This window comes from Leuresthes tenuis, unplaced genomic scaffold, assembly GCF_036924035.1.
Source record: "Leuresthes tenuis unplaced genomic scaffold, fLeuTen1.0.hap1 SCAF_12, whole genome shotgun sequence".
NCBI lineage: Eukaryota > Metazoa > Chordata > Actinopteri > Atheriniformes > Atherinopsidae > Leuresthes > Leuresthes tenuis.
Genome location: NW_027325366.1, coordinates 9213387 through 9238691, shown reverse-complemented (window position 1 = coordinate 9238691; position 25305 = coordinate 9213387). Strand labels below are relative to the sequence as shown.

The 25305-nt window shown below is 38.1% G+C and overlaps 1 protein-coding gene across 1 annotated transcript in view; it reads left to right on the top strand.

The window, feature by feature from the left end:
• Nucleotides 1-22273, top strand: part of gpr39 (G protein-coupled receptor 39) — a 38313-nt gene extending 16040 nt beyond the window's left edge. Inside the window, exon 3 of the mRNA XM_072396538.1 lies at nt 21549-22273. Within this exon, the coding sequence (XP_072252639.1) occupies nt 21549-22051 (503 nt within the window). The 3' untranslated portion in view covers nt 22052-22273. The remainder of the gene's footprint in view (nt 1-21548) is intronic.
• Nucleotides 22274-25305: the final 3032 nt, after the last annotated feature.

The following is a 25305-nucleotide window of genomic DNA, read 5'->3' as shown; positions in this document are numbered from 1 at the left end:
GTATTGAAAAATGTAAACTTTGATTTACATGAGGATTGAAACTGTGGCATTCCAAACTGTACAGTGTGCTCTGTATCCTTGAAGTGGACATCCACAAAGGCAAACCATCTCTGCAGCTGTTCAACAACTAGGCCTAAATGATTTTGTAGGATCTTGCAGGAACAAACCCTCGAAAAGTACTGACATAAAAACTGGTCAAATCATTAATAAATCATTAATAAATTGTGTAGTTATTGTGTAATAACTACACAATCAAATTTACAAAAATAGGTCTGAAAATTTCTGAAGAAATCTGTGTTTAGGACCAAACTCAGGAATGTAAAAATAAGCCAAACAAGGAAGTGAGAAAAGGGTTTCAGTAAAGTGTAGTTGTGATATTGATGGAATGCAATTTGGTCTCGCTCTCATAGCACACAAAGGCCCATGGCTGAAAGTGCACTTCTTAGCTACTTCATCCACCCCACCTTCGTCATCTTCATGAGGACTTTATGGCTTCTTAAATGAAAGACTTGATAATGTTGTCCTTTCTGATGTGGAAACAGCCATATGAGTCATATTTCCTATCTGTTGCTGATTGGGGTGGTACTTCACAGGATGCCATTACAAGTCATAGTGAGGGGTATGAAAGAACAACTTATTCTTTGACTATTTTAGTTGATAGACATGTTGTCTTCAAGTGAATTCCAACCATTAGCAACTTCTCCTAAGCCCTCGTCCTCTTGCAACTCTACACAGCCTACTTTATTTGCTTGAAACCAATCAATACAAGTACGTCAAATTAATTTTTTTTTGTGCTTTTCAAAAGATCTCTTAAGATGTGCTTCATGGAAACACAAAATGCAACTTTCAACACCTACAAATGACAAATCAGAATGATAGAAATAGAGCCAAACTGGAACTTGTTCTTGTATCGTGTACCTTGTTCAGGATTCAATCACCGCAAACCAAAAGCTGAAAAAATACTTTCTTCCCTAACAAGAAGCTCTCCTCATTTAGAGTGTTGTTGAGACTGAAGTTGTAGCCACTAGAGTGAGGAGGTAGGTTTGGTGAAGCTTTTTAATGTCCTGTGGGATGCTGTGCTTCAAGAAGCTTTGCTTCAATCTGAGAAAATGTGGCATGTTTTAATTTTTTCAAATACACTGTTTAAAAGCAATTAAAAGCAAGACTGGAGAGCCAGATGTGCCCAAGGTTGACTGATAAATCACACAAACATGCCATTTTTCCAAAGGATTAATTTCCCCTGTTTGAGGAAACGGCTCTTGTGTTGCAGCAATTTTGCAATAACTTATAGTGCTACTAACCCGCATACATTCATACATACAGTAGAGTGTACTCTATAAGAATTTGCACTCTTTAATCCAGTTTTTTTATATTGCCATTTAATATTAATTGAGCCTTTTATCTTTTAACATACAGCTTTTCCACTTACTCATATGAAGATAGGTGAAGAAAAGATTAGATAACAGGAATTTATAAGGCATTGTACACTCACAGAGAGATATCAGCATATATGCAGTTGATAGCTTTACAGATCATTTGTACAGAAGATGAGCATGTTTTTTTAATGCTTTGATTTTCCACCCAGCAAACTGGATAGTCTGCTCATGTCACTTTGATTCTCTGTTGCAATTCAGTTCATGAAGCTCATGTCCGACTTCATGAAGCTTTCTCACAATTCCTAATGACAGCTTGTTGGGTTAACATGCTATTATGTTGAATTGTGAATTTAAGTGTAAAATAATGATGAAACCGTTGACATTTTTGGTTAAGAAAGGCCTGCTACCCAAATCAGTCTTTCAAATTCCAAAGATTAACAAGCTTAACAGACAGCTCCTTCTTAAAACACAATCATAATTCATCCATCTTTTATACCTGCTTAATCCAACTCAATGTTACAAAGGGGCTGGAACCTATACCCAGCTGTCAATGGGCAAGACACAGGGTACACCCTGGACAGGTTGCCAGTCCATCACAGAGCACAATCATAATAAAATAATAAACAGATAAAGTACATTTTTAATATAGCTTTTACGTTAAATAAACTATTGTTTATTTTCTGTAGGATCAGCAGTATTTGAACAAAATGTTTTTCCATCTGTTTTAATCTAAAACACTGCAGAAAATAGAGAACACAAAATAGTGGGCAGAAGGAGGTCGGCTGATAGCTAAAGTGTGAGGAAAGTTTACTAACCAGCACTGTGCTGACATTATCTGTTGTTAAGACTTATGTTTAAATGTTGATATGTGTGTCTGTAGTTCTTGTTGTATTAACTATCCTCAATAGTTTACATTAAAATAAATTAATTTACTTACATTTTCAGTGTAAACGTATGTCACTTCTTAAGTTCACTCTACTTCTCTGCTAAGCCTTGACCTCTAAGCTTGACAGGTGAATCTAGCTTAGCTTGGAAATATTCCTTTGTTAGATGTACTGAGAAGCATTAATCTTACATCTACCACCAGCCTCAGAGGATATATGAGTCCAATAAGTACAATATTTAAGGGAAATGTTTCAGCAAAAGTTAGTAAAAGACGCAAACCACAGTGTCTGTCCCTCAAAACTGCGTGCTCTCAGAAAAGGTGTTTCAGTAGGGGTGAGAGAAGGGCAATAAGACCTCTGATAACTGTGTTAACTTCTTATATCAAACTTACATGCATGATTTTGTACTGTGAGAGGAAGCTGGGGGACACACATAGAACATTCTGCATGGGCAGAAAACTCCACAAAGAATGACCTCAGCCAAGATTTTAACTGGGATCCTTCTTGCTGTGACGAAACAGTGCTAACCATCACACTACCATGCAGCTCCTTAGAGCTGTTGTTGACTAAGATTTTAGAAGCCTTAAAGCTCTTAGAAATTACTGAACACCACCTACCCAGTTGAGAATCATCAACTACTGCATATCATTATATTTTATGTTGTGTGTCATGCTGTTTTTTCCATTGCATTGAACATAGTGATTAAATAGTAGAGTGCATTCAGTCAGAGACTTCAGCTCAAAGAATGGTAAAGCTGGTCATTCCTGGACACAGCAATAGCCCTATGCAAATTTATCTGGAATGACTAAAGACTACACTTTTACTTAACTGCAATAATATTTTTCCCTTTTGGGATTAATAAAATACTAATAAATCTAAATTCTATTCAGTTCAACTAAATGTCCATATTGGAAACCTAAATGAAGCTGCAGGAGAACTTATTTATCAAGTGGCTAAAAACTAAACACCAAATGGATGGCAGTGTTAATCTGTGTCAGCAATGTTTTTAATTAGCACACAAACGTACTTTAAATGATTTTTTTTACATTAATTTGTCATGAAAATGGCTATGCTGTAGTTGCACACCAGTTATTACATTTATCCATTAATTATTTTCAATAAATCATAAAACCTCAGCTGTGTTGATGATCTGACATCAGTTCTAAGTTATGTTTAGATTACTTCTCCCTTTTATGACAACCAAAAAATTACGTGAAACAGAGTCCTTCATAAGAAGCTGAAAGGTATGGTAACATTAACAGATGGACGACTGCAATCATGGGAGAACAAGGCTGAGCCTGATAAATCTCTAATGTGATCCATTGCTAAATAGACCTGGGCACAAACGACACTCGAGGTTGTCCTTGGCATGTTAATTTGTGGCAGAGTATTATGATAATGAGCACTCATTCATTCATTCAAACTTACTGAGGCACTTCATTTCTCAGCCAAAGCCATTTTTTTTGTTAAAAATCAAGTTTTTTTTCTTATGTCCTTAAAATGTTTTTTATTTGTTACAAGGCATAGATACAAAATAAGTCATCAGTGTTATGACTGAGGATTGTTTGCTTTAAATTAGCAGAATATCACTGAAACCCTGAGAAAAGGGAGAGAAGAATATATGTTTGTTTTTTGTAAACTATTTGGAGGAACCAGTGCTAACCAGTGCTGCCTACTTGTTGGGTGGGACTGTACAGCTAATTTGCAGGTGCTATGAGGAACAGATAAAATGAGAGGCTGATAAGTTAGGTGGAGAATACTGGAGAAGTAACACAGAGCAAGGAGGTATACACTTATCCAGTGGTTGGGAGCAGCAAATAGCTTTCTCTCTTGCTTTCAATCAAAGCAAACTAACTGTGAAATCTCCTGGCATCAGGAGCATGGGAATAGATAGAACTGACAATCAAATAAACCCCAAAGCAAGCAAAATCAACTTTTCCCACAGCAGATGCAAGGCCAAACGAGAACCTGTGGCACTAGCAAGCTGATCAGAAATTCACCCACTGCGGAGGTCAGATCTGGAGTAGTCAAGGAGCTAGCAGGGCAAAGCCTCAACTGGGCAGCAAGCTGACTGTAAGCGTACTCAGAGCAGAAGCCTAGTACCTGGAGTGCCAGGCCAGCGAGACTTAAGAAACAAGGTTAATTTCTGGAGCAAGTGGGTGGACTTGGTGGATGAGGTTCCAGTCGGCTCACTCAGGTCACCAAGTGCTGCAACTTCTTGCTTTGCCTTGCTTCTGCTGTGTGTCACTAATCCTGGAAACTAGACTATCTCTGAATGTGCTGGGCTGGTTAGTCAAGGAGAGTCAAGGAGCTCGTAGCACTTGAATTGTTGAAAACATACAATGTGAATACTTCACTATTGTAATTCTTTGATGGGCAAACAGCCATGTAATTTCATAAACTGGATGACTAATTTTTTTTTTTTCAACTGGACTTTATTGAACATACAGTTATAACACATTGGATATATTAATGTATTGCTGAATTACACCATTACTAATATCGATCACTGCCAAGCAGATACATGGAAGACTGATTTTAGCTGCTTGCAGATGAATACGTGAGCAGGGCTATGCAGATTAGCATATTCATAGATCACCTTTCACTGAGTGGAGAAGAGGAGGTAGATCCATGTTCTGAGCAGTTCTAAAGGCAAGAGTGTTTTTTCCCAGCAAGATCTTCTGGCAATCCTGCAAAGAGGAGGATTTTAAGAGAAAAATTGAAACCTTTTTTCTCATGCATCTGGCAATCAGAATAAAAGTGGAGGATGCAGTAAACAAACAAACAAACAAATAGATCATTTAAAATATTTAGGGTGTGGGAATTAAGCGTCATAGGTACCTACATGGAGAAATAGGGGGAAAATACCAAACCACTTAAAGAATTATTTTTTTTCTGAGAGCAGGTAAATCTAGTTTTGACTAAACAATCATACAAGTATTCTTCCTTCTTTGTCAAATGTTGTGTACTGAATCACAAACTGTTAATCTGCATGCTTTGTTCACCAAAGGGAAAGCAAAAGATTGTGAGATAATCTGATTAACAGAGAGACATTGTTAACATGTTGGTTTTCCTACTAAATAATGAAGATGGGACAGTGTGTCCAGTACTTTTTTTTCATAAGTAAAAAGACTGGGCTGTAAATATAGTGATTGAGGATGGAATATTATAAGCACATCATTAAGTTATCACCAACAATCAAAAGGCAACAATGAAAGAATAAATTATTTACACAAAATTCTTCACTGGATGATAGAGTGGACAACGAAATGGGGACATGGGACATTTGTTTGTGTAAAACTAGGAACAAATCTAGGAATACTAGCAACTCTAAGTTTCTGTCAGTGTAGATGAGGCACAACATGTAGGAATTATGAAGGAAGACATTGTTATTTTTGAGAATGCATTATTTGTCCATCATAGTGGTATGTTGGTTGTGTCTATGTACTATAAAAGCATGTAAACTTGTACAGGTGGAAATCAGAACAGTGTTTAATTAATTTTGCAGTGGCAAAAGTGAGTTCAGTGCAACTATTCATTTTAACTTCTCTGAAAGCTGTAAAATCACACGCTGTTAGCAGTTCTACTCAGCTTTTTTCATCAAAATACATATTATGTGTTGTTTGTTATGTTATGTTTATGCATTTGGCAGACACTGTTATCCAAAGCGACTTACACTGGTAAGTGTAGGGTAGGAAGTCTTACCTGAGGACCCCGACTGGAGGTAGTACCTTTTAATGCAAGGGATATGAACCCAGGTCACCCTCATTAAAGGTGGCAATCTTAACAGTAAACTATCCAGTCCCTGTTAGTGTGTGTTGTAGTAGGAGTAGTATAACCTCTGTCTCTTGACATTCTTTGCATACAAATTTGTATAACTGACCTCAAATCAGAGAACTGCAAGCTTACAGTTGGGACAGATGATGGAACAACTTTTCATGCAGATTCAGCTTAAACTGCTTAAATACTAAGTGTGTTATTGCACTGAATGTGGTATTTTTACCAAAGCATGTCAAAGACATTTAATTTAAACCAAAGGCTGTTGTGTTAAGTTGCGAAAAAAGGCATAATAAGTCTCCTTTTAACAGTTTTGGAACTGTGAGAGCTTGGAACAGCTCCTCTCATTTTGCAGTTCTATATATTCTGTCTTTCAGCTTAAGCAAACAATTCATGCCTTTTTCTCAGTCCAAGAAAAGACAATTTCATATTCTAATTCGTATTCTAAGTAGCCTGGTATTATAGCTTAATGTACCTTTAACTACCACAATTATTATTGACTTTATGTACACTTATATTATTCATGTCTAATATGTGTGACATAAGGCTACATTAATGCTTAAGAATTTATAAAGTGACATACACTGTTCTTGATCAAGTGTACGTGTCATGTCCGAAGTGACATCTGTGTGCCCAGTAAATATCTGCCTAAATCTCAACCGCAGTATGTTCTATGTTCCACGAGTCAGTGAGAAAATAATTTCTAAGATGATAAAATAAGTTCCACTTTGAATACTTTTTGCCTGTGATATATTCCAGTTATTATGCTGGTTTAATGACTAAGCTTCTCTGGGTATCCTTCAGATCAATTTCTCTTCCTGTATTTCAGGACCAAATTACTACAAGTCATTCCATTCTCCACTTGAAATATTGGAGAACATCATTCTATCTGAGCTGGACATACTCACACACACAATAATTACTTTAATTTCTTCCATCTTTGAGACTTTTCATGACCAAGATGTAATGACTTCAGTGCTGATGTCAGAGAACTTGATTGACTTTTTGTCCAAAATTATTTGACATAGTATCTCCTTTTGGAATAACTGATAATTTTATGTCTCTGATGAGTGTTAGCTGTGAAGGAAACCCTAATTTATACAAGGAAATCTTAAGAATATTCACACAGACATATACTATTCAGCCTTCGAAATTATTTTTCTTTCTTTTTTTTAAAACTAACTATTGACATTTATTCTTCACTATCTGAGTTGTCCCCTTAGTTAAACTCAACCATCTGTCACCTCAAAACTAATTATCATACAACTGTTATGCTAAAATTCAAATCTAGAAAAGCTCCTTTATACCTTCTGTGGGTGAAAATAATTCTTGGTGCTTCTATCGACTCATCTCTGACAGTGTCTGGCTTCCATGGATATTTGTAGCTAATTGCTGACACAAAGCTTTGATAGTATTTCCCTTGATCTTAGGTTCATTATTATCCACAAGAAAGTTTTGTTGTACAACTACCAGAACCAGATCAATAATTTGGCTGCTGAATTGTTTACTCACTCTGGTGTTGCATGAGACATTGATTTTCTCCTTTATTTTCTTTTCCTTCAGCAGCCTTGACAAGGTTCATGGCAACACTTTTAATCTCACACCAACATCAAGTCACAGACATAGAATATTATTTTCTTTTGGAATCGACCAGAAAACTAAATTAAAATTTAATTTAAATTGCCTCTCCTCATATCTTTTTATTTTTTTTATTTTTTGCTATATATTTAGCCATTTTTAAACCCTGCCCACACCTAATTATGATTTCTTCCTGGCCTTCTCTCTTATCCATGCATATGTCTGACCTGTTTCACATGGTAAAATTTTTGGACTCAAAAGCAACAGTTGTTCAAAGAGGAAAGATGCCCACCTACACTAATCATTGTCACAGTTCATAACCTATGAGAGGCGCAATCACATCTTGCTCAGTCTGTGATGTGGCTAACTCACAAAATGGAGGGATAATTTTGTTTGTAGAAATATTTGAGTATAAAGTATTATTAGAGTATTATTCATTGCCATGTCATGATAGAGTTTGTTCCATGCATGGTTACACTTCACACAGTATACTTTCTGTCAGTTAGGTTCTGGCTCTATATGCAACCATATAACAAATCGTGTTTCCAGAAAAGTTGAGAAATTTTCCAAAATACAAAAAGAAATTTGAATATGTGATCAATTCATTTGTTTTAAGTTTTAGTTTCGCAGACATGAGTCCAAATGAATTATGTTCACTGTCTTCACTGACCACCTTCATCATAGTATAAACAAATGTAAAAGTCAGTGCTAGGAAGACATTCTTCTTTCTAATCATAGTTATTAATCATTTGGGAACTAAAGCGACTAACTGTTGCAGTTTTGCAGAGGACTCAATTATTAACAATATTTTAACAATCTGTACTTTCTCAACCTTGGCATGTAGACCTAGACTATATATTTTTATTATGATCTTTTTGGTAATTCTTTTTAAAGATAATAATAATAATAATAATAATAATAATAATAATAATAATAATAATAATAACGAAAATAAAAAAAAACCTTTTTTTCTAAAAGCAGCTGAAATGTGAAAATATGACCACAGAAAATGTGTCCAACAGTTTCTGTCAATGTGAGAGGAGCTTGTGTCAAAAGAACTCAAAGGTTTTTCTGTGCAAGGGTGTAAGGAAGTGCTAACCTTCTCACTGTATGCTGGGTCGGATTGTAGGTGTGGAGCGGTGTGGTTTGTCACCTGGTCTCTCCAGTCCTGTTTGCATCTGGGCATGGGCTCAAAGAGGGAGCTCGCCTCTATAGGTCTTCCTTTATGGAGACCAGAAAGAGGTGGGGATTGTTGTGATTGGTAGACAAAATGGGTGGAAATATTTTCAGTTAATTAAGTTGAATTATTTATGTTGTACATTTTGTGGATTAGTTTTGAATGCACTATATTTTCTTTCTTTATTTTGCAGGAGTTAATTTGTATTTGTTGGCACAAACAAATTAAGATTTGTATGATTTCATTGTTAATGATGTCTGTCCTCTTATCCCCAGATCTGCTCTGATAGGCTCGTTTGAACTGGAGAGGAGGCCTATCAGAGTATATATGTCTGTTGGGATTTGTTCTGTCAGGTTGGAAGGGGGTATGTTTTATGTGCTATGGGAAGAGTAACACCCCATTTTCCCTTTGTTAAAAGGCTACGTTGGATGAGTTAATAAAAGTAAACTTGTACTCTGTACACCTCCTGACCAGCGTGATGCTTGTGGGGCCCTGCATCTCTCACTTTACTACAAATGGTGTCAGAAGTGGGATCTCATATGTCTGTGAAGAGTCAGCGGCAGACCCCTGGGTAAATGAAAGGTGTAGGACGTGGAAGAGCCCGTTCGGCAAGAAAAGCCACCCTGGCAAACATGGAGGAAAAGACAATGGAATTTGTGCCTCCAACAGATGGAGCCACAGTGGCTGAAGGGGATGAAGAACCAGTGGTACGACCTAAGATGGCTGTGGTCAGTGGTGAAAGTCAAGAACTCTCTGAACTAAGCTTTTTCGAGGAAATGAGAGTTTATGCGTCGATCTAAACGGACTGAAGCAGTACTTTTTTAACAGATTAAGCAACTAAGAATTGACATAGTACCAAGGTCTATGCAGGACTGGTCCTCAGAAGAACAATATGAAGGCCCTGGGCAATTTCCTCTCTCCATGACTGCTGGTCTTCAAAAGCTGCAGACTGGAACTTCCAGACTCCAAAAGACAAGTGTCCAACCTGAAAACGTCACTCCACATCAAACTCAAAGGCCCAACTCCACTTCACAGCAGCTTCCAGTTCAGCATCAAGAACATGCTTCGCCACCCACGAGTGCTACAAGATGCCATGTTGGGGATCCTAAAATACCTCATTTCAAAGAAGGTGAAGACCCAGAGAGTTTCTTTGTTCGGTTTGAACGGATAGCCAGAACATGGGGATGGCAGCCAGTTGAGTGGGCAGCCAGAGTGGTCACTTTGCTGACAGGAAAAGCGCTTGAGGCTTATGCTGGAATGGATGAAGAACAGTCTGAATCTTATGAAGCTATTAAATCTGCAGTTTTAATGAAGTACAATGTAACCGAAGAAACCTATAGGCAGCGTTTCCGAAGCACGACTGTGCCAGTGGGGGAGACGGTCAGAGAAAAGTACAACCGGATTAAGGGACTTTATAAACGATGGATGCGACCGCAAACCCGCACAAAGGAGCAGATTGGGGAAGTAATAATTTTGGAGCAGTACCTCCGTGTGCTCCATCCTGATATTCGCACCTGGGTTAAGGAACACAATCCCCAGACTGGAGAAGAGGCAGCGGACCTGGCAGAACACTACACAGCTGCTCACCGGAACTCCTCGGAGAAAAGAATGACTGTGGGCAAACCAAGGTTTGAAGAAAGCAAACAGTGTAGATTTCCTGATATTGACAGTGTGTACACTGGGGCCGGTAAGAAACCTGCTCATTCCAACTTAAAACCTAACTACTTGGTATGTTTCTACTGTCAGCAACCTGGCCACAAAGCTTCAGTGTGTCCTTTAAAAAAAATCTAAATGTGTTGAATTGTGTGCTGTACCTCGTCCAGACCATGATCAGAGTAATATTCATGATACTGGTATAGTTCCCCATAAACATATAGTGGAGGTGACAGTTAATGGTAATGTGGCAAAGGCTCTCGCTGACACCGGTAGCTCACAAACTTTGGTGAAATCCAGCTTACTGGTAAATGCACATGCTAACTTTGAGCGAATTGTAAATATCACATGTGTTCATGGATGTAAGAAAGATTATCCAACGGCAGATGTGATCATTGAGGTTGAAGGCCAAGCTTTCCTGTTAACTGTTGGAGTCTTAGATTACCTAGCTTATGATGTGATCCTTGGTGAAGATTTGCCCATCTTAGACAACTTGGTCCAACAAAACTCAGTAGCATACTCCTGTGCTGTCGTTACCCGCTCTACTAGTAAGGGGTTAGAACCACTGCCAGACGCAGATGATGGTTTGTTTGAAGAGGTGGGTAGGGTGAAGAAAACAAAACGACAAAGACGTCGGGAGAGGAATAGAAATATTGGCAAAAGCGCGGGTCATGAACCTACTCTCCCGGTAACCCCACTAATAGAACCTTCATGGCAAATCCCAGACAATTTCAAAGAATTTCAGATGAATGATTCTTCTCTGAAACCTCTTTTTGCTAAGGCACATGTACTAGAAGGGAACCAGGAAGCAGGCTCAGGGGGACTGAGTAGTATTATTGGGGATCCCTTCATCATAAAAGAAAATCTTTTGTATTTGGCTGACATTGACAAACCCAGACTTGTTGTTCCAAAAGAGCATCGTCAGTAATTTTACATTTGGGCCATACCATTCCGTGGGCTGGGCATTTAGGACAGGCCAAGACCTATGACCGCATTGCTCAACGCTTCTATTGGCCAGGTTTGTACAAAGAAGTAATGGAATACTGTAAGACCTGCCATGAATGTCAGATAGTAGCACCCACCAAAGTTTCAAACAGAGGCCAGTTACAACCATTACCCATTATGAGTGTGCCATATGAGAGGATAGCAATGGATATAGTTGGTCCCTTGCCAAAAAGTAGTAGTGGACACAAGTTTGCCCTCGTCATGTGACTATGCGACCAGATATCCCGACGTGTATCCTCTGCGCTCCATTCAGGTCAAACATATCATTCGGTGTTTAGTGGAGTTGTTCTCTAGAGTTGGCATCCCAAAAGAGATCTTAACAGACCAGGGTACAAACTTTATGTCACATCTAATGAAGTCACTGTATTCCCAACTTGGTGTAAAAGGGATAAGAACAACCCCATACCACCCTGAAACTGATGGTCTTGTTGAAAGGTTTAATGGTACACTGAAACAAATGTTATGAAAGTTTATTGATGATACTGGTAAAGACTGGGATAAATGGTTGCCTTTTCTTTTGTTTGCATACAGAGAGGTACCCCAGGCTTCAACTGGTTTCTCCCCTTTTGAGTTGTTATATGGCAAACAGGTCAGAGGCCCCTTGGACATGCTGAAGGACAACTGGGTGGCTGGAGAGGCGACATCAAAACCAACCAATATTATCTCCTACATTCTGCAAATAAGAGACAAACTGGAAAGTTACAGAGAAAAAGTCAAAGAACACCTGCAAGAAGCTCAACATAAACAGAAGGTATGGTACGACAAACATGCTCGTGAAAGAGAACTGAAAATTGGTCAACAAGTGTTGCTACTGCTTCCTACAGGGCCTAGTAAGCTACTCGCTAAGTGGCAAGGCCCTTATTCTGTTATCAGAAAGGTGGGACCTGTAACATATGAAGTTTTCTGTCCTGACAAACGTAAACCCAAACAGTTGCTTCATGTAAACCTGTTAAAGGAGTATCAGGATAGAAGCAACCCGAACACAGGTGGGGAGTGTGTTCTGATGGTCCAGGATATCCAGCCAGAAGATGATGAGATGGTGGAAGCTGAAGAAGCTGATATGGTACCCTTAAGGCAGCAGTGTAAACCCCATCTTCCTCCCAAACACCTGAGTGTGGATCAGTGGCGTCAACTGGGTGAGCTCCAACAACTTTTCCCTTCACTATTCTCCGAAAAACCTGGACTTACTGATGTGATAACACACAAAATTGTTCTGAAGGACGCTAAACCTGTCCGCCTAAAGCCTTACAGAGTTCCAGAACGAATGATGGAACCACTGAGAAAGGAGGTTCAGATGATGCTGGACATGGGAGTCATTGAGCTGTCTAGGAGTGAGTGGTCGAATCCTATTGTGCTTGTTCCTAAGAAAAACTCCAATCAACCAAGATTCTGTTCTGACATGAGGAAACTGAACAGTATATCTTGTTTTGACACTTATCCTATGCCACGTATTGATGAGCTGTTGGAAAGACTGGGAAAAGCCAAATATATCACGACCTTGGATCTATGTAAAGGTTACTGGCAAGTGCCTCTTGACCCAGCTTGTAAAGAATACACAGCTTTCCAGGTTCCAGGAATGGGTTTGTACCAGTACACTGTGCTACCTTTTGGACTTCATGGGGCACCGGCAACCTTTCAAAGATTAATGGATATTGTGCTTAACGATTGCTCCAGTTTTGCGGCTGCCTATCTCGATGATGTGGTGATTTACAGTGAATCGTGGGAGGAACACATGCAGCATCTTGACGTTGTCCTGACCAAGATCCAGGGAGCTGGACTGACCCTTAACACGAGCAAGTGCTCTTGGGCCCAAGAGGAGGTGAAATACCTTGGATATTTGGTTGGCCATGGGCAAATAAAACCGCAAGTAGAGAAGATAAAGGCTATACAGCTGATTCCGAGACCGCTGACCAAAAAGCAGGTGAGATCCTTTTTGGGACTTGTGGGATGGTACAGAAGATTTGTTCCACATTTTGCTACACTGGCAACACCCCTCACGGAACTAACAAAAAAATCAGTCTCTAAAATAATTTGGAGTGATGAATGTGAGAATGCCTTCCAGACCTTAAAGAGACAGATCTGTCAAGCTCCTGTGTTACAGACCCCAGACTTCACAAAACAGTTCCTTGTGCAAGTTGATGCCTCTGGTGTGGGATTAGGTGCTGTGTTAGCCCAGGGAAAGCCAGGTGAGGAGAAACCTGTCCTATTCCTAAGTAAGAAGCTGTTTGACCGGGAGAAAAATTATTCGACTGTAGAAAAGGAGGGACTAGCTATAAAATGGGCTATTGATTCATTGAAGTATTATCTTCTGGGAAGAGAATTTGTATTGCAGACGGACCATCGACCCTTGAAGTGGATGCAATCAAAACAGCATCAGAATGCAAGAATCTTGCGTTGGTGTCTAGCTCTTCAGCCATATCAGTTTACCATACAGCATTGTCCAGGTAAGGGAAACCTTATTGCTGATTATCTGTCCCGTTTGCCGGACCTGTGCAAACCAGAGGGGGAGGAGGTGTGAAATGTGAGGAAGTGCTAACCTTCTCACTGTATGCTGGGTCGGATTGTAGGTGTGGAGCGGTGTGGTTTGTCACCTGGTCTCTCCAGTCCTGTTTGCATCTGGGCATGGGCTCAAAGAGGGAGCTCGCCTCTATAGGTCTTCCTTTATGGAGACCAGAAAGAGGTGGGGATTGTTGTGATTGGTAGACAAAATGGGTGGAAATATTTTCAGTTAATTAAGTTGAATTATTTATGTTGTACATTTTGTGGATTAGTTTTGAATGCACTATATTTTCTTTCTTTATTTTGCAGGAGTTAATTTGTATTTGTTGGCACAAACAAATTAAGATTTGTATGATTTCATTGTTAATGATGTCTGTCCTCTTATCCCCAGATCTGCTCTGATAGGCTCGTTTGAACTGGAGAGGAGGCCTATCAGAGTATATATGTCTGTTGGGATTTGTTCTGTCAGGTTGGAAGGGGGTATGTTTTATGTGCTATGGGAAGAGTAACACCCCATTTTCCCTTTGTTAAAAGGCTACGTTGGATGAGTTAATAAAAGTAAACTTGTACTCTGTACACCTCCTGACCAGCGTGATGCTTGTGGGGCCCTGCATCTCTCACTTTACTACAAAGGGTGATATATAGTTTCCTCCTTTGTCAGTTAGATATTTTAATGCAGCTGTGGACTGTGCTGAGTAAAAATGTCTCCAAATATTCCTGTGCCCATGTGGCTATACTGATAACAGTGGCATGACGGTTTCTCATGTACCGTTGCCTGGGGGCTCAAAGGTCACAAATATCCAACACTGGTTTCTGTCCTTGGCCTTTACACTCTTAGATTTTCCTCGACTCCCTGAATCTTTTCACAAGATTATGTACCATAGCTTCAGAAGTAATTTTTAATCCCGATAAATAAATACACAAATACAATAAATATTTTTGTGGAACTTACTGATGTTTCCCTGATAGAGTTTGGGACAAAGTGATCCTTACTTGGAAAAACTGGATGATGCTTTTTTACCCAATCCTGACACCCTCACCTTTATCAAATAAATGGCTGAATATAGTCTTCTAAATTATATAAAAGTTTCAGTCTTTCTTTACCGCCCTCAACTTTTTATTTTTTCTCTCTTTTTATGTGCTTCTGGCATCACATTTTTGTTTGCGTATACGTTCCAAAAACAATGAGGCTCGTCAGTGAACACACTGAAAACATTTCCTTGTACTTATTTGTACTACTTTACGTCTGTTATATAAAGGTTAAAATTAATTATCAAATTATGGATTCAGCATTTCATTACAATTTAAATTACATTGAAATTAGGCTTGTACATCAATAATTATCAGTTATAGAATATGATATTGACTAGTTAATCTCCATTTTTTAAAATTCCATTTTGGATGTTAACTTGTTTTGAGAAGTAGCACAATCAGTATATATTGATCTTCCATATATAAATGCCCAGAAGACAGACATAAATCACTCATGAAGGTATAATTAGCTGCCATAGAGCAAATAAAATGGCAAAACGTGAAGTGGCTCTTTCTTTGACTTTCCTCTTAATATGCCATTCTGAGTAATTTGATTAAATACTTCTCTTTTTCGTGACTAAGACTTTTAGATATTAGTAATATAATAGATTTGACATGCTTTAAGTCAATATGCAATCAAGAGTGCCCATCAGCAGTTGTGGCCACAGGCAAGATTCAGTCCTCATTCAGGCATGGATACCCATTAATGTTAGAGAAAATATTTCACATCTCTCACTCTGCTACATTTGAATGAAAATGAAAGGCACCAATGAAGTATGCCATCTAATTTGCAAAAAGTACCATTCTGAGTTATGAAAGAAATTTTATATTTGTAAACGTGCTGCTAAACTTTCATGGGCAGATTCATGCAGGCTATGGTAATGCAGATGTGCAGTATTTTGGGTGTCTCTAAAACGATTAAATCAAAGAGTCAGATCAGCTGCAGAGATTTCAAAGTGATAAGTTTCCCTTTGCTGTTGAAAATAGTTTTGATTACTGGGGGTAGTCTGGCTTGGTTCCAGACTCCTCAGTACCAGAGACTTCTGCTCTGACTTGTTGGAATGTTTTGGTGATCTGTCTCCTTGGTCTGAAAGGGCATCTATGCAGATGAATTCCATACAGGTAAAATAATATTTTTTAAAACAGATTGCATAATTATACTTACACATCCAAGGTTGAGAGACTGCTGAGGTTGTAGGGTATATAGATAATGCTAGATTGGGAAAATACATAATTCAAACTGCCAAGCAGATACTCATTCACCAGCTACAGCAATAACGTCTTTCAAAATTACCGCATTAGTAATAATCAAATATTGCATTGTACTGTAAGATTGTTCCATATTCAGTACTTTTAAGAATTCTATTTACATTTAGGTAATGTACATACATTACTGAAGTGTCATTTCATTTTCAATGTAGAAACTAATTATAAGCATTGCTATTGTGCATAATTAGCTAGAGATAAACTAAAATCTTCAGTTGAAATGCTGAACCTTATCACTGACAACACTGTTAAACTATTACAATTATTACAATTACTATTGTTACAGTATGAAGTTATACTATGGAGACTAGTTAATACGAAAAAATAAATTCTTTCAATTCCGTAATAAGTTGAAGGTTATAGTTTTGGGAGAGGTAAATTATCCCTTTTAGGGAGAAAGGTTATCTTCAAAGTTTGTTGACCTAAAGATCTTACAGACTAATTCAGTTTCTTCTTGTCAGAAGTAAATTTTGCTTATTTGAAGCAATGACTCAGCCTTCTCTGTTTTCTCATCTTGTGCTGTGCACTAAGGAACTGAACATTTTAATCAAACACTAATTATAGCAATGGCATGTGATAAATTGTTCCAATAACTTGGTTTAATTGCTCTCTAATTAGTAAATACGTTTGTTTTGCCCTTGACAGGGAAACAGTGGTTCAGAGAGTGTGTTTCTGAAAGTGTGTATGAATGAGTTTGAGGACAACCCTAATGAGAGTTAGCTTTGATTGCAGAATCAAAGAAGGCATACTCAGCATGTCAAACCAAGCATTATACTGATATTAAAGATTTAACATATGGGAGCTTGAATATGAATCGGGTCATCTGCTTTTTGCAGATGATGTGGTTCTGTTAGCGTCGTCAGGCCGTGACCTTCAGCTCTCACTGGAGCGATTCGCAGCCGAGTGTGAAGCGGCTGGGATGAGAATCAGCACCTCCAAATCCGAGACTATGGTTCTCAGCCGGAAAAGGGTGGAATGCTCTCTCCGGGTCGGGAATGAGATCCTTCCCCAAGTGGAGGAGTTCAAGTATCTCGGGGTCTTGTTCACGAGTGAGGGACGAATGGAGCGGGAGATTGACGGGCGGATCGGTGCGGCGTCTGCAGTGTTGCGGGCTCTGCACCGACCCGTCGTTGTGAAGAGGGAGCTGAGCCAGAAGGCGAAGCTCTCTACTTACTGGTCAATCTACGTTCCCATCCTCACCTATGGTCACGAGTTGTGGGTAGTGACCGAAAGAACAAGATCGCGAATACAAGCGGCCGAAATGGGTTTCCTCCGCAGGGTGTCTGGGCTCTCCCTTAGAGATAGGGTGAGAAGCTCAGTCATCCGGGAGGGGCTCGGAGTAGAACCGCTGCTCCTCCGCATTGAGAGGAGTCAGATGAGGTGGCTCGGGCATCTGGTTAGGATGCCCCCTGGGCGCCTCCCTGGGGAGGTGTTCCGGGCACGTCCCACTGGGAGGAGACCCCGGGGGAGACCCAGGACACGTTGGAGAGACTATGTCTCTCGGCTGGCCTGGGAACGCCTCGGGGTCCCCCCGGAAGAGCTGGAGGAAGTGGCCGGGGACAGAGACGTCTGGGTTTCTCTGCTCAAGCTGCTGCCCCCGCGACCCGACCCCCGGATAAGCGGCAGATGATGGATGGATGGATGGAGCTTGAATATGCATGAATGAAGTACATTTACCATCACAAGTTCAGCTGCACACAAACTTCTCTGCAGTGACATTACTGATCTGGGCTGACTCAGGATAATTTTCCAGAGGAATGCCTAGATTGTGATCAATAGGCCAAAATGTCAGGTAGAACCAAAAATAAAAACATTTCATACTTGATCTGCTGCCTTGCTCAAAGAATGACCTCATAATACAATCAGCTTTGTTGGCCTTCAACTACAACCTGCATCGTTCCTCTCAGCAACATTTCTAATAGTTCAAAGTTAGAAATGGAGACAGTTTAAACTCCAGGAAAAAAAAAAACACTCTTTACAAAACTTTTATGAAACTTTACCGATAAACCTAAAACTCTCCTTTAACGGAGGCGACTATGAATGGTTACAAAAAAAACCCCCAAAAAAACAAACAAACAAACAAAAAAAAACAAGAAACTTACCGTGTAGTCTATACTTAGTATATTATTGGATTACTTGAGTGTTGATTTTGTCTGATGATGGTAATAAAGTCAAGATTTTATTATGGCAGAGCAATAGTCTTGAAATGCCTTTTGCAACTGCTAGGTAACATAACATCTTAACGGCAAATTTTCATTCACAATTTCTGATGCATTTAGCAGTCTGACAAAAGAAACTGAAAAATATGTGAATGAGAGCAGCTTTATTGGGAATTTTCTTGTACTAATTTAAATATACACTTTTTTCATAAAAATAGGTAAAAAGTTGGAACTTTAGTCTCTGGGTATGCCCATTACTTTATCTTTAGGTCCATTTGATCTAGTTGAATGTATACATGCAGAGGTTATTTGAACCCCAACATCATTATCAGGGTGTGTCAGTCTGGTTTTGAGAAGCTCAGGTTTATACATTTTGGGTCAGACTAACATGTTTACATTGTAAAAGTCTGGTTCTGGTTGCACTAACACAATACTTTTACCAGAGAATGTGCTGATGCTTTTTGCTAAAGACAAACATTTCAAAAGTGCAATTTTCCCATTAGATGTTTTCATCACCTCCTGTTTGCATTGTGTAAAAGCCATTTGGCCAATAACAAACCTGTAATGATGAGATCAGTGACTGTGCTAGGCAACCACATGCTCTGGGGTTAATCTTTCCTTCTAGCTTACAGGCTCAGGTCACATCAGTAGGCAGACAGACCAAAGCGCTTAGTAAAGCCGATAGTAAAACTGTTTACACATGTTGAAAAATGGGTTCTGTAACAACCTGCAAACACTGGAATCTATGTATAAAAAACACATGTTCACGTGTCCATTAAATATTTACAAGAACATCTGCACTCCCGTCTCTGATGAGCTAATAGGACTCTTGTTAGCATTTTCCTTAAAACAGTTTGAACACAATTCATTCATTTAATTATGTGCACAGTTTAATTGCATTTTATCCATAGTTATGACAACATGCTTTTGGGCCAAAATGTTCACTGATTGCACCATCCATTAGGTCACAATAAAAATATATCTCATGTGACTGCTTGTCTTCAACTTGTTCTTTTGGTCTGCAAATATGACAAATTTGCCCATATGGATTAAAAATAACCAAGAGGTTTTTCATAAGGATTTGATGTTTAAGTCAAAATTAATAGATCAGTATTCACACCTTGCCAGTATTTGATGCAATTTAGTGTATTTAGTGTACATGGTGGCCCAAATTTGCAGAAATATTAAAAAACAAACTATGGTCTTGTCCTCTGTGTTATCATTTGTATATGTTCTTGTGAATACGGACTCTTGCATCTTTGATAAAAGAGACAGGGGCAGTAGTGATTAAAATCTGATGCTTAAGATAAGCTTTAGCAACAGTCATTGCTTTCATCTTGTACTTAAGTACTTCAATCTTATCCTTATGTAGTACATGTGCATAAATGGGTGTATTTTGTTTAAACATAAAAAAAATACGATTAGTTTCTTTACCCTTTTTGACAAAAGTTTTTTTTTTTTAGTTTCCTTAAATGACTTTCGGGTTGACAATTCTCACAGCATCTCATGGACATTTGCTTAAAAATTAATATGTTTGTATCTGTGTTTCTTGGCAGGAAGTGTTGTCTCAAGGCAGATAAGGCTGTTTGGTCTAAATGTAATTCCCATTAACAACACTGCAGGAAAACTGATAATCACTGGATAAGAGAATGAGGATGCATTAGAATTTCCAGAGAATAACTATATCACTCAGACGTGAATAACACATACTGGTAGCTTTGGCAGCATTCCGATCATTTACAGGTACTAGTAACACTCTTTTCAAACAAGCATTACTTTCTATTAACCTTATAGCAACCAAACGTGTTGGTGTCATGTTTGAATTAGCATGCTTAATTAATTGGATATGATCTTAATTAATCATATGCTTTTTAAAAACATTTTGCAAAAGCAATCTTACTGGATCAATTCTGTAAATCAACTAGTCAATCTATCGATAACTGTATAGTGGGTAATGCACTGAAACTTCAGCTCCTACTATATATTTCGTTTTACATCTCTTATAACAAAGCCTACTTTGGGTAAAATGAATTTAGTAAATAACCAGCTAATGAACCTGTAAATATAATGTAAAGTGTTTATTTTGAATTGTTTTCATAATAAGAATAACAAATATAGGAATCACAGTTTGCCCTCTCAAATGTTGTGGGGAAAGTAGAGTGCTTGGTTAAATGTGTCAAATTATGTTCTACCACTAAACATGTTTATGTGACTCCAGATATAAACTAATTATTGTCTTAGACTGATCAAATCCAAGCTTTTGAATAGCACTTAAACACGTTTCAACTGACATATGAAATTGCGCTTTGCGCTGTAGTACAAGGATACAAAGTGCACATGTTCATTCAAATGTTAGCAATTAGTAAATATTTCTTATTCTGACCTCATTCGCACGTTTTGTAAATAGAATTTATTCTCTTATGTTCATTTTTCTATTTTTGATCAAACTACTAGTAAAGGTCTGTGTGTTTTCGTATTCGATTTTTCTGCAATTTTTATCTGCTTTTCTTTATATAGATACTTTTTTAAGTCATGGGGAAAAAAATATTATTTTTTTGTATTTTGATGCAACTTCCTGAGGTTTTAGTAAAAAGTCTGTGACCTGCTTTAGTTAAACGGTTAAAATACTTTTTAACTAAAAAGGAACCGTTGTTTACATTGCTTCCATTGGGTGTGCCGCTTGTGTGATCAAAAACACTCAATAACTCTTAAAGCACATTGTTTTTACAATAGTGGAACATACAGCACCTATCTAATACCAGTGAACGCTAAACTGATTACTTCACTAACAATTATTTTCTCAAATATTTATTTTTCCCTTGCCTACAATTTGACCACAGTCAGTTATTATCGATCCCCGTAATAGACTCAGAAGTTCCAAACTAAAAATAAGATAGGATGCAACATATTTTTTAGTTCTACCAATCTAAAAAATGTAGGAGAGGCACTCTGAAAAGTCATGTGAAAACATGTTTGAAAAATAAGATCTACTATCCTTTGGTATTTTAAACAAAGCACATCACAGATATTTCATCAGCACTTTAGGAAGTCATGTTGACATGAGAAAGAGGGCAGAAAAAGTAGATATCTCTTTCTAGGTTTTTTCCATCTTTTTACTTCATGTGTTTCTGTCATTTCTTAGGTCTTATTGTGGGATCCTTGATGGTGTGCTGGCTTCCTAACCAGATTCGTCGTCTTATGATGGCTGCTTTGCCAAAGTCTGAGTGGAGTCCGACCTACTTCAGGAGCTACATCATCCTCCACCCTGTGGCAGACACCTTCTTCTACCTTAGCTCTGTCCTCAACCCATTTCTCTACAACCTCTCCTCCAGACAGTTCAGGGAGGTGTTTGTCCAGGTGCTGCGGTGCCACCTCACCATTGAACACATCAACAAGCGTACTGTACAGCATTCCCATGCTGACTCGGGACACTCCCTCCGGCCATTGTTGCTCAAGTCTCTGCGTCGCAGCAGAGCAAGCCACACCACTGTCGGACAAGAGACAAATTCTCCTACCTTTACAACATTTCAGGTGCAAAGTGACTCAGGAGTGGCTTCAAATTATCAGATGTCAGTCAGCCTCAATAAAGAGTCAGATTCAGTTCTTAAAATACAGACAGATGTACCATCAGAAACCGAAATATAGTGTGTTGTACATTTTAATTCATCACAGTTAGCAACATTTACAAATGGTGTTTTGTGCTTTGTCTTCACAAACAAGTATACGAATATTCCTTATAAACTGGGCACATTAGAAGTTAGGCATTTCCTTCTGATTTCAAGCAGATTATGTAAAGTTGAAAAGTAGGTGCAATAAAGTTTGATGAAAGAGTGTAATTTTTTTATGAAGTCATAAATTGATGATCCTGAAGTCTAAATTTTGAGTTAAGCATTAAAACCTTATAAGCAGGAACAGACTACAGACAGCAATTTTAACCACAAATGATGTGTGGGTCTGTGTAGAGTTGTAACTTGTGTTTCACGAGCAGACTCCCAGTCACATCACAAGGAGTTACTGGTCGAGGCAGATGGTGGCCTTTCCTGAGTCTGGTTCTGCTAGAGGTTTCTTCCTGTTTTTTCTCTCCACCTGTTTTTTCTCTCGCCTCTTACAGGCTCAGGACAGGGGACTGGATCGAAGAGAAGTTTCAGTGCAATTTGTTGGTTTCCTTAGCTAGGCAGCTTTTTAAAAAAATTACTTTGTATGAATTGGACTCATTTGGAATTGAATTCATTGGAATTAATTGGTTTATGGTTGTATTACAATTAATTGGGCAATTAATTAGACATTTTTAAGTGCCTTGAGATGACATTTGTTGTGATTTGGCACTATTGAATTAAAAAACTGAATTGAATTAGTTTTTGTTATAGTGGGCACAGCTAAAATTTTAGATATCATGATAATCACTGGTCCCAAAAATACACTGCTTCATCCCTGTATATAATCATTTTTAAAAAGAGCCACTGTGAAAGGATATTCAAAAAGACATACTGCAAAATTAAGGTAATCATTACCATACTGCCAGGTAAAAAAAATAAATAAATAAATAATCACCACCTGGATTTAACCAAGCAAATAGGTAAGATCCTCCCACTGGAAAATTACTGCAATGATTAACATGTTTCTTCCTCCAACAAGTTATTTTACCCAAACTTATGTAGGAATAAGCTTCTCATTTAGTCATATTAGAATGCTGGACATGTCCTGTTGTTGTGTTTATTATTGGTTATTAATTACAGTCTACATCAAGCAAATAAAACAACCAAGGAAATTACTGAAACGATTATCTTAGAATGATGGTGGTGAACCATCTAAAGAAATTTAGTTGAAGTAAAATCTTCAAGCATCATGATCGAAAATGATGAATGATGAAATGTTTGGCAAAATAAAATCAAGGAAAATCAACAGAAGAACTCATGACACGTTGGAACAGTGAAACCGAGAGCATTTTAAAACTCACACTGCAAAGTAAACTCAGGGTATTGTGACTGAACAGCTGTGTTGCCTTCAGAAAACCATTTAGCCTTTAGAAAACCATGTAGCTTATTGTTAGCTTTGATGTTAGCTGTTTAACAGCTATGAGGCTAACTAAACAAAATTTACTAAGTTTTACAGACCACATCTCCTGGGTTGGACCTCAACTAATGCAGTTGCTAAGTACACATACATCTCTTTTAAACCACAGTAACACATATATGTAGGGTTTATTTATTCTTTCTTATCTTTTTTTCCTAATGTAACCTAGATTTATCAGGTTTGCCTTTGGGAACTTTTTTTATTGGTGCATCATGTCATAAACTTATTGGAAAAAATGGTTTAGTTAACAGTAAAAAAAAAAAAAAAAAACAGCATAGAGGTAAGTGACAATGTACAGAAATTCCTTTTTTGACATCTTTCACTCTCATCAGCTATGTCTGAATGCTGGTCACTCACTACTTGAGCAATGATGGATGGAATTTGGGGCTTACATATCAATGAGTCACAGAACTTATAGATGATAATGACAAGCCTTCAATTTTTAATTGCCTCCATGGCAGCTATTGTTGATAATGGCATTGAACTGGTTAGGGGCTAGGAAAAATCCTAGGAATAATGCTGACTGTACCCTTTTCACTGAAGACAAAATCCAATTAATAAAGGATGTTTGTCTTGGGTGCACGGGATCCGTATAAAGGCATTATTATTCATAGAGCACTGCTCTATTACAGTCCAAATAAAAGGGTTTTCATTACCAGCAGTTATTCTGAGGGCACTTTGATAACTGTCGCTTGGTAAATATCCCACAAATCTTTCAGATTTTATCTCAATAACTAACCATGTCTGCCTACATCCTAGAGAGATGAGTCTTGTTTTTTTTTTTTGTTATTAAGTTATTTTAGTTATTCTTTTGGTTATTTTAGTCGTGACACAATTGATTTGGGCAATTAAAATCATAAAAATTATTTATCTCTGTCAAATCATTTCATGGTTAAGTTTAATAGAGCATTACAAAGCATCTGGACTTTCAGGTCCTTAAATGTAAGAAACCCTGCATTTCAGTAACTCGGTGAACAGAGGCACCACAATCTATTGTATGTTGAATTATTCATCTATCTAATGCACATCTATCTTTCAAAGTCAGATTCTCTGGATTTGGAAAACTTGTAATAGTAATGCTTTGCGACTAACAAATCAATTGACTATATCCCTCCATCCTCAAAAGTTTTGTGTTCTATATTGAGCCCGTTTACTTATTTTCCTGTAGTTAAAAATAAAAAAGAATGGCTTCAGATCTCCAAGGTGGCAACAGAGAGATCTGTTTTTTCTACCTAAAACTGATTTAGTTTTATTTCATCTCAAGATGCTGCATTGAACAGCCAGAAAGAGGGTACATTTGTCAACCTGCTCTCTCAACTCTGTGTGCGGCATCTGCAGAAAGAATGACTGCTGGAGAATTTATTTAGGAAAGTCAACATTAAACATTTGTACACCTGTAAATTAGCTGAAGAATTAGCTATGATTTCAGGTAATTGTATTCATATACCAAAAATTATGTGTTTATTCTGAAGTTCTTTCCTTACAAGAATCGGATTACTTTCTTTTTTCTTGATTTTGCTGTGAGAATGAATATGACTACTGGGGATCAGTATTTCCAGTACATTTGCCACTGTAAAAGCGGTTTCATATCCTATCCTCCACCTCACCTCACTCTGACATGACAAATTTTTTTGTTGGGACTCTGGAGACAAGGTGCAACCGAAAGCCAGAAACTCAAACAGAGGTACTGTTTAAAGCTTGCTCACATATATACATCTCCAAGTATGAATGTCTCAGCTTACAGTGCACAGTTCCAGTTCATATCCTCTCTTCTATCAGTCTGTGAATATTTTCATTTCACATCCTAACCCTGTATACAAAGTCTG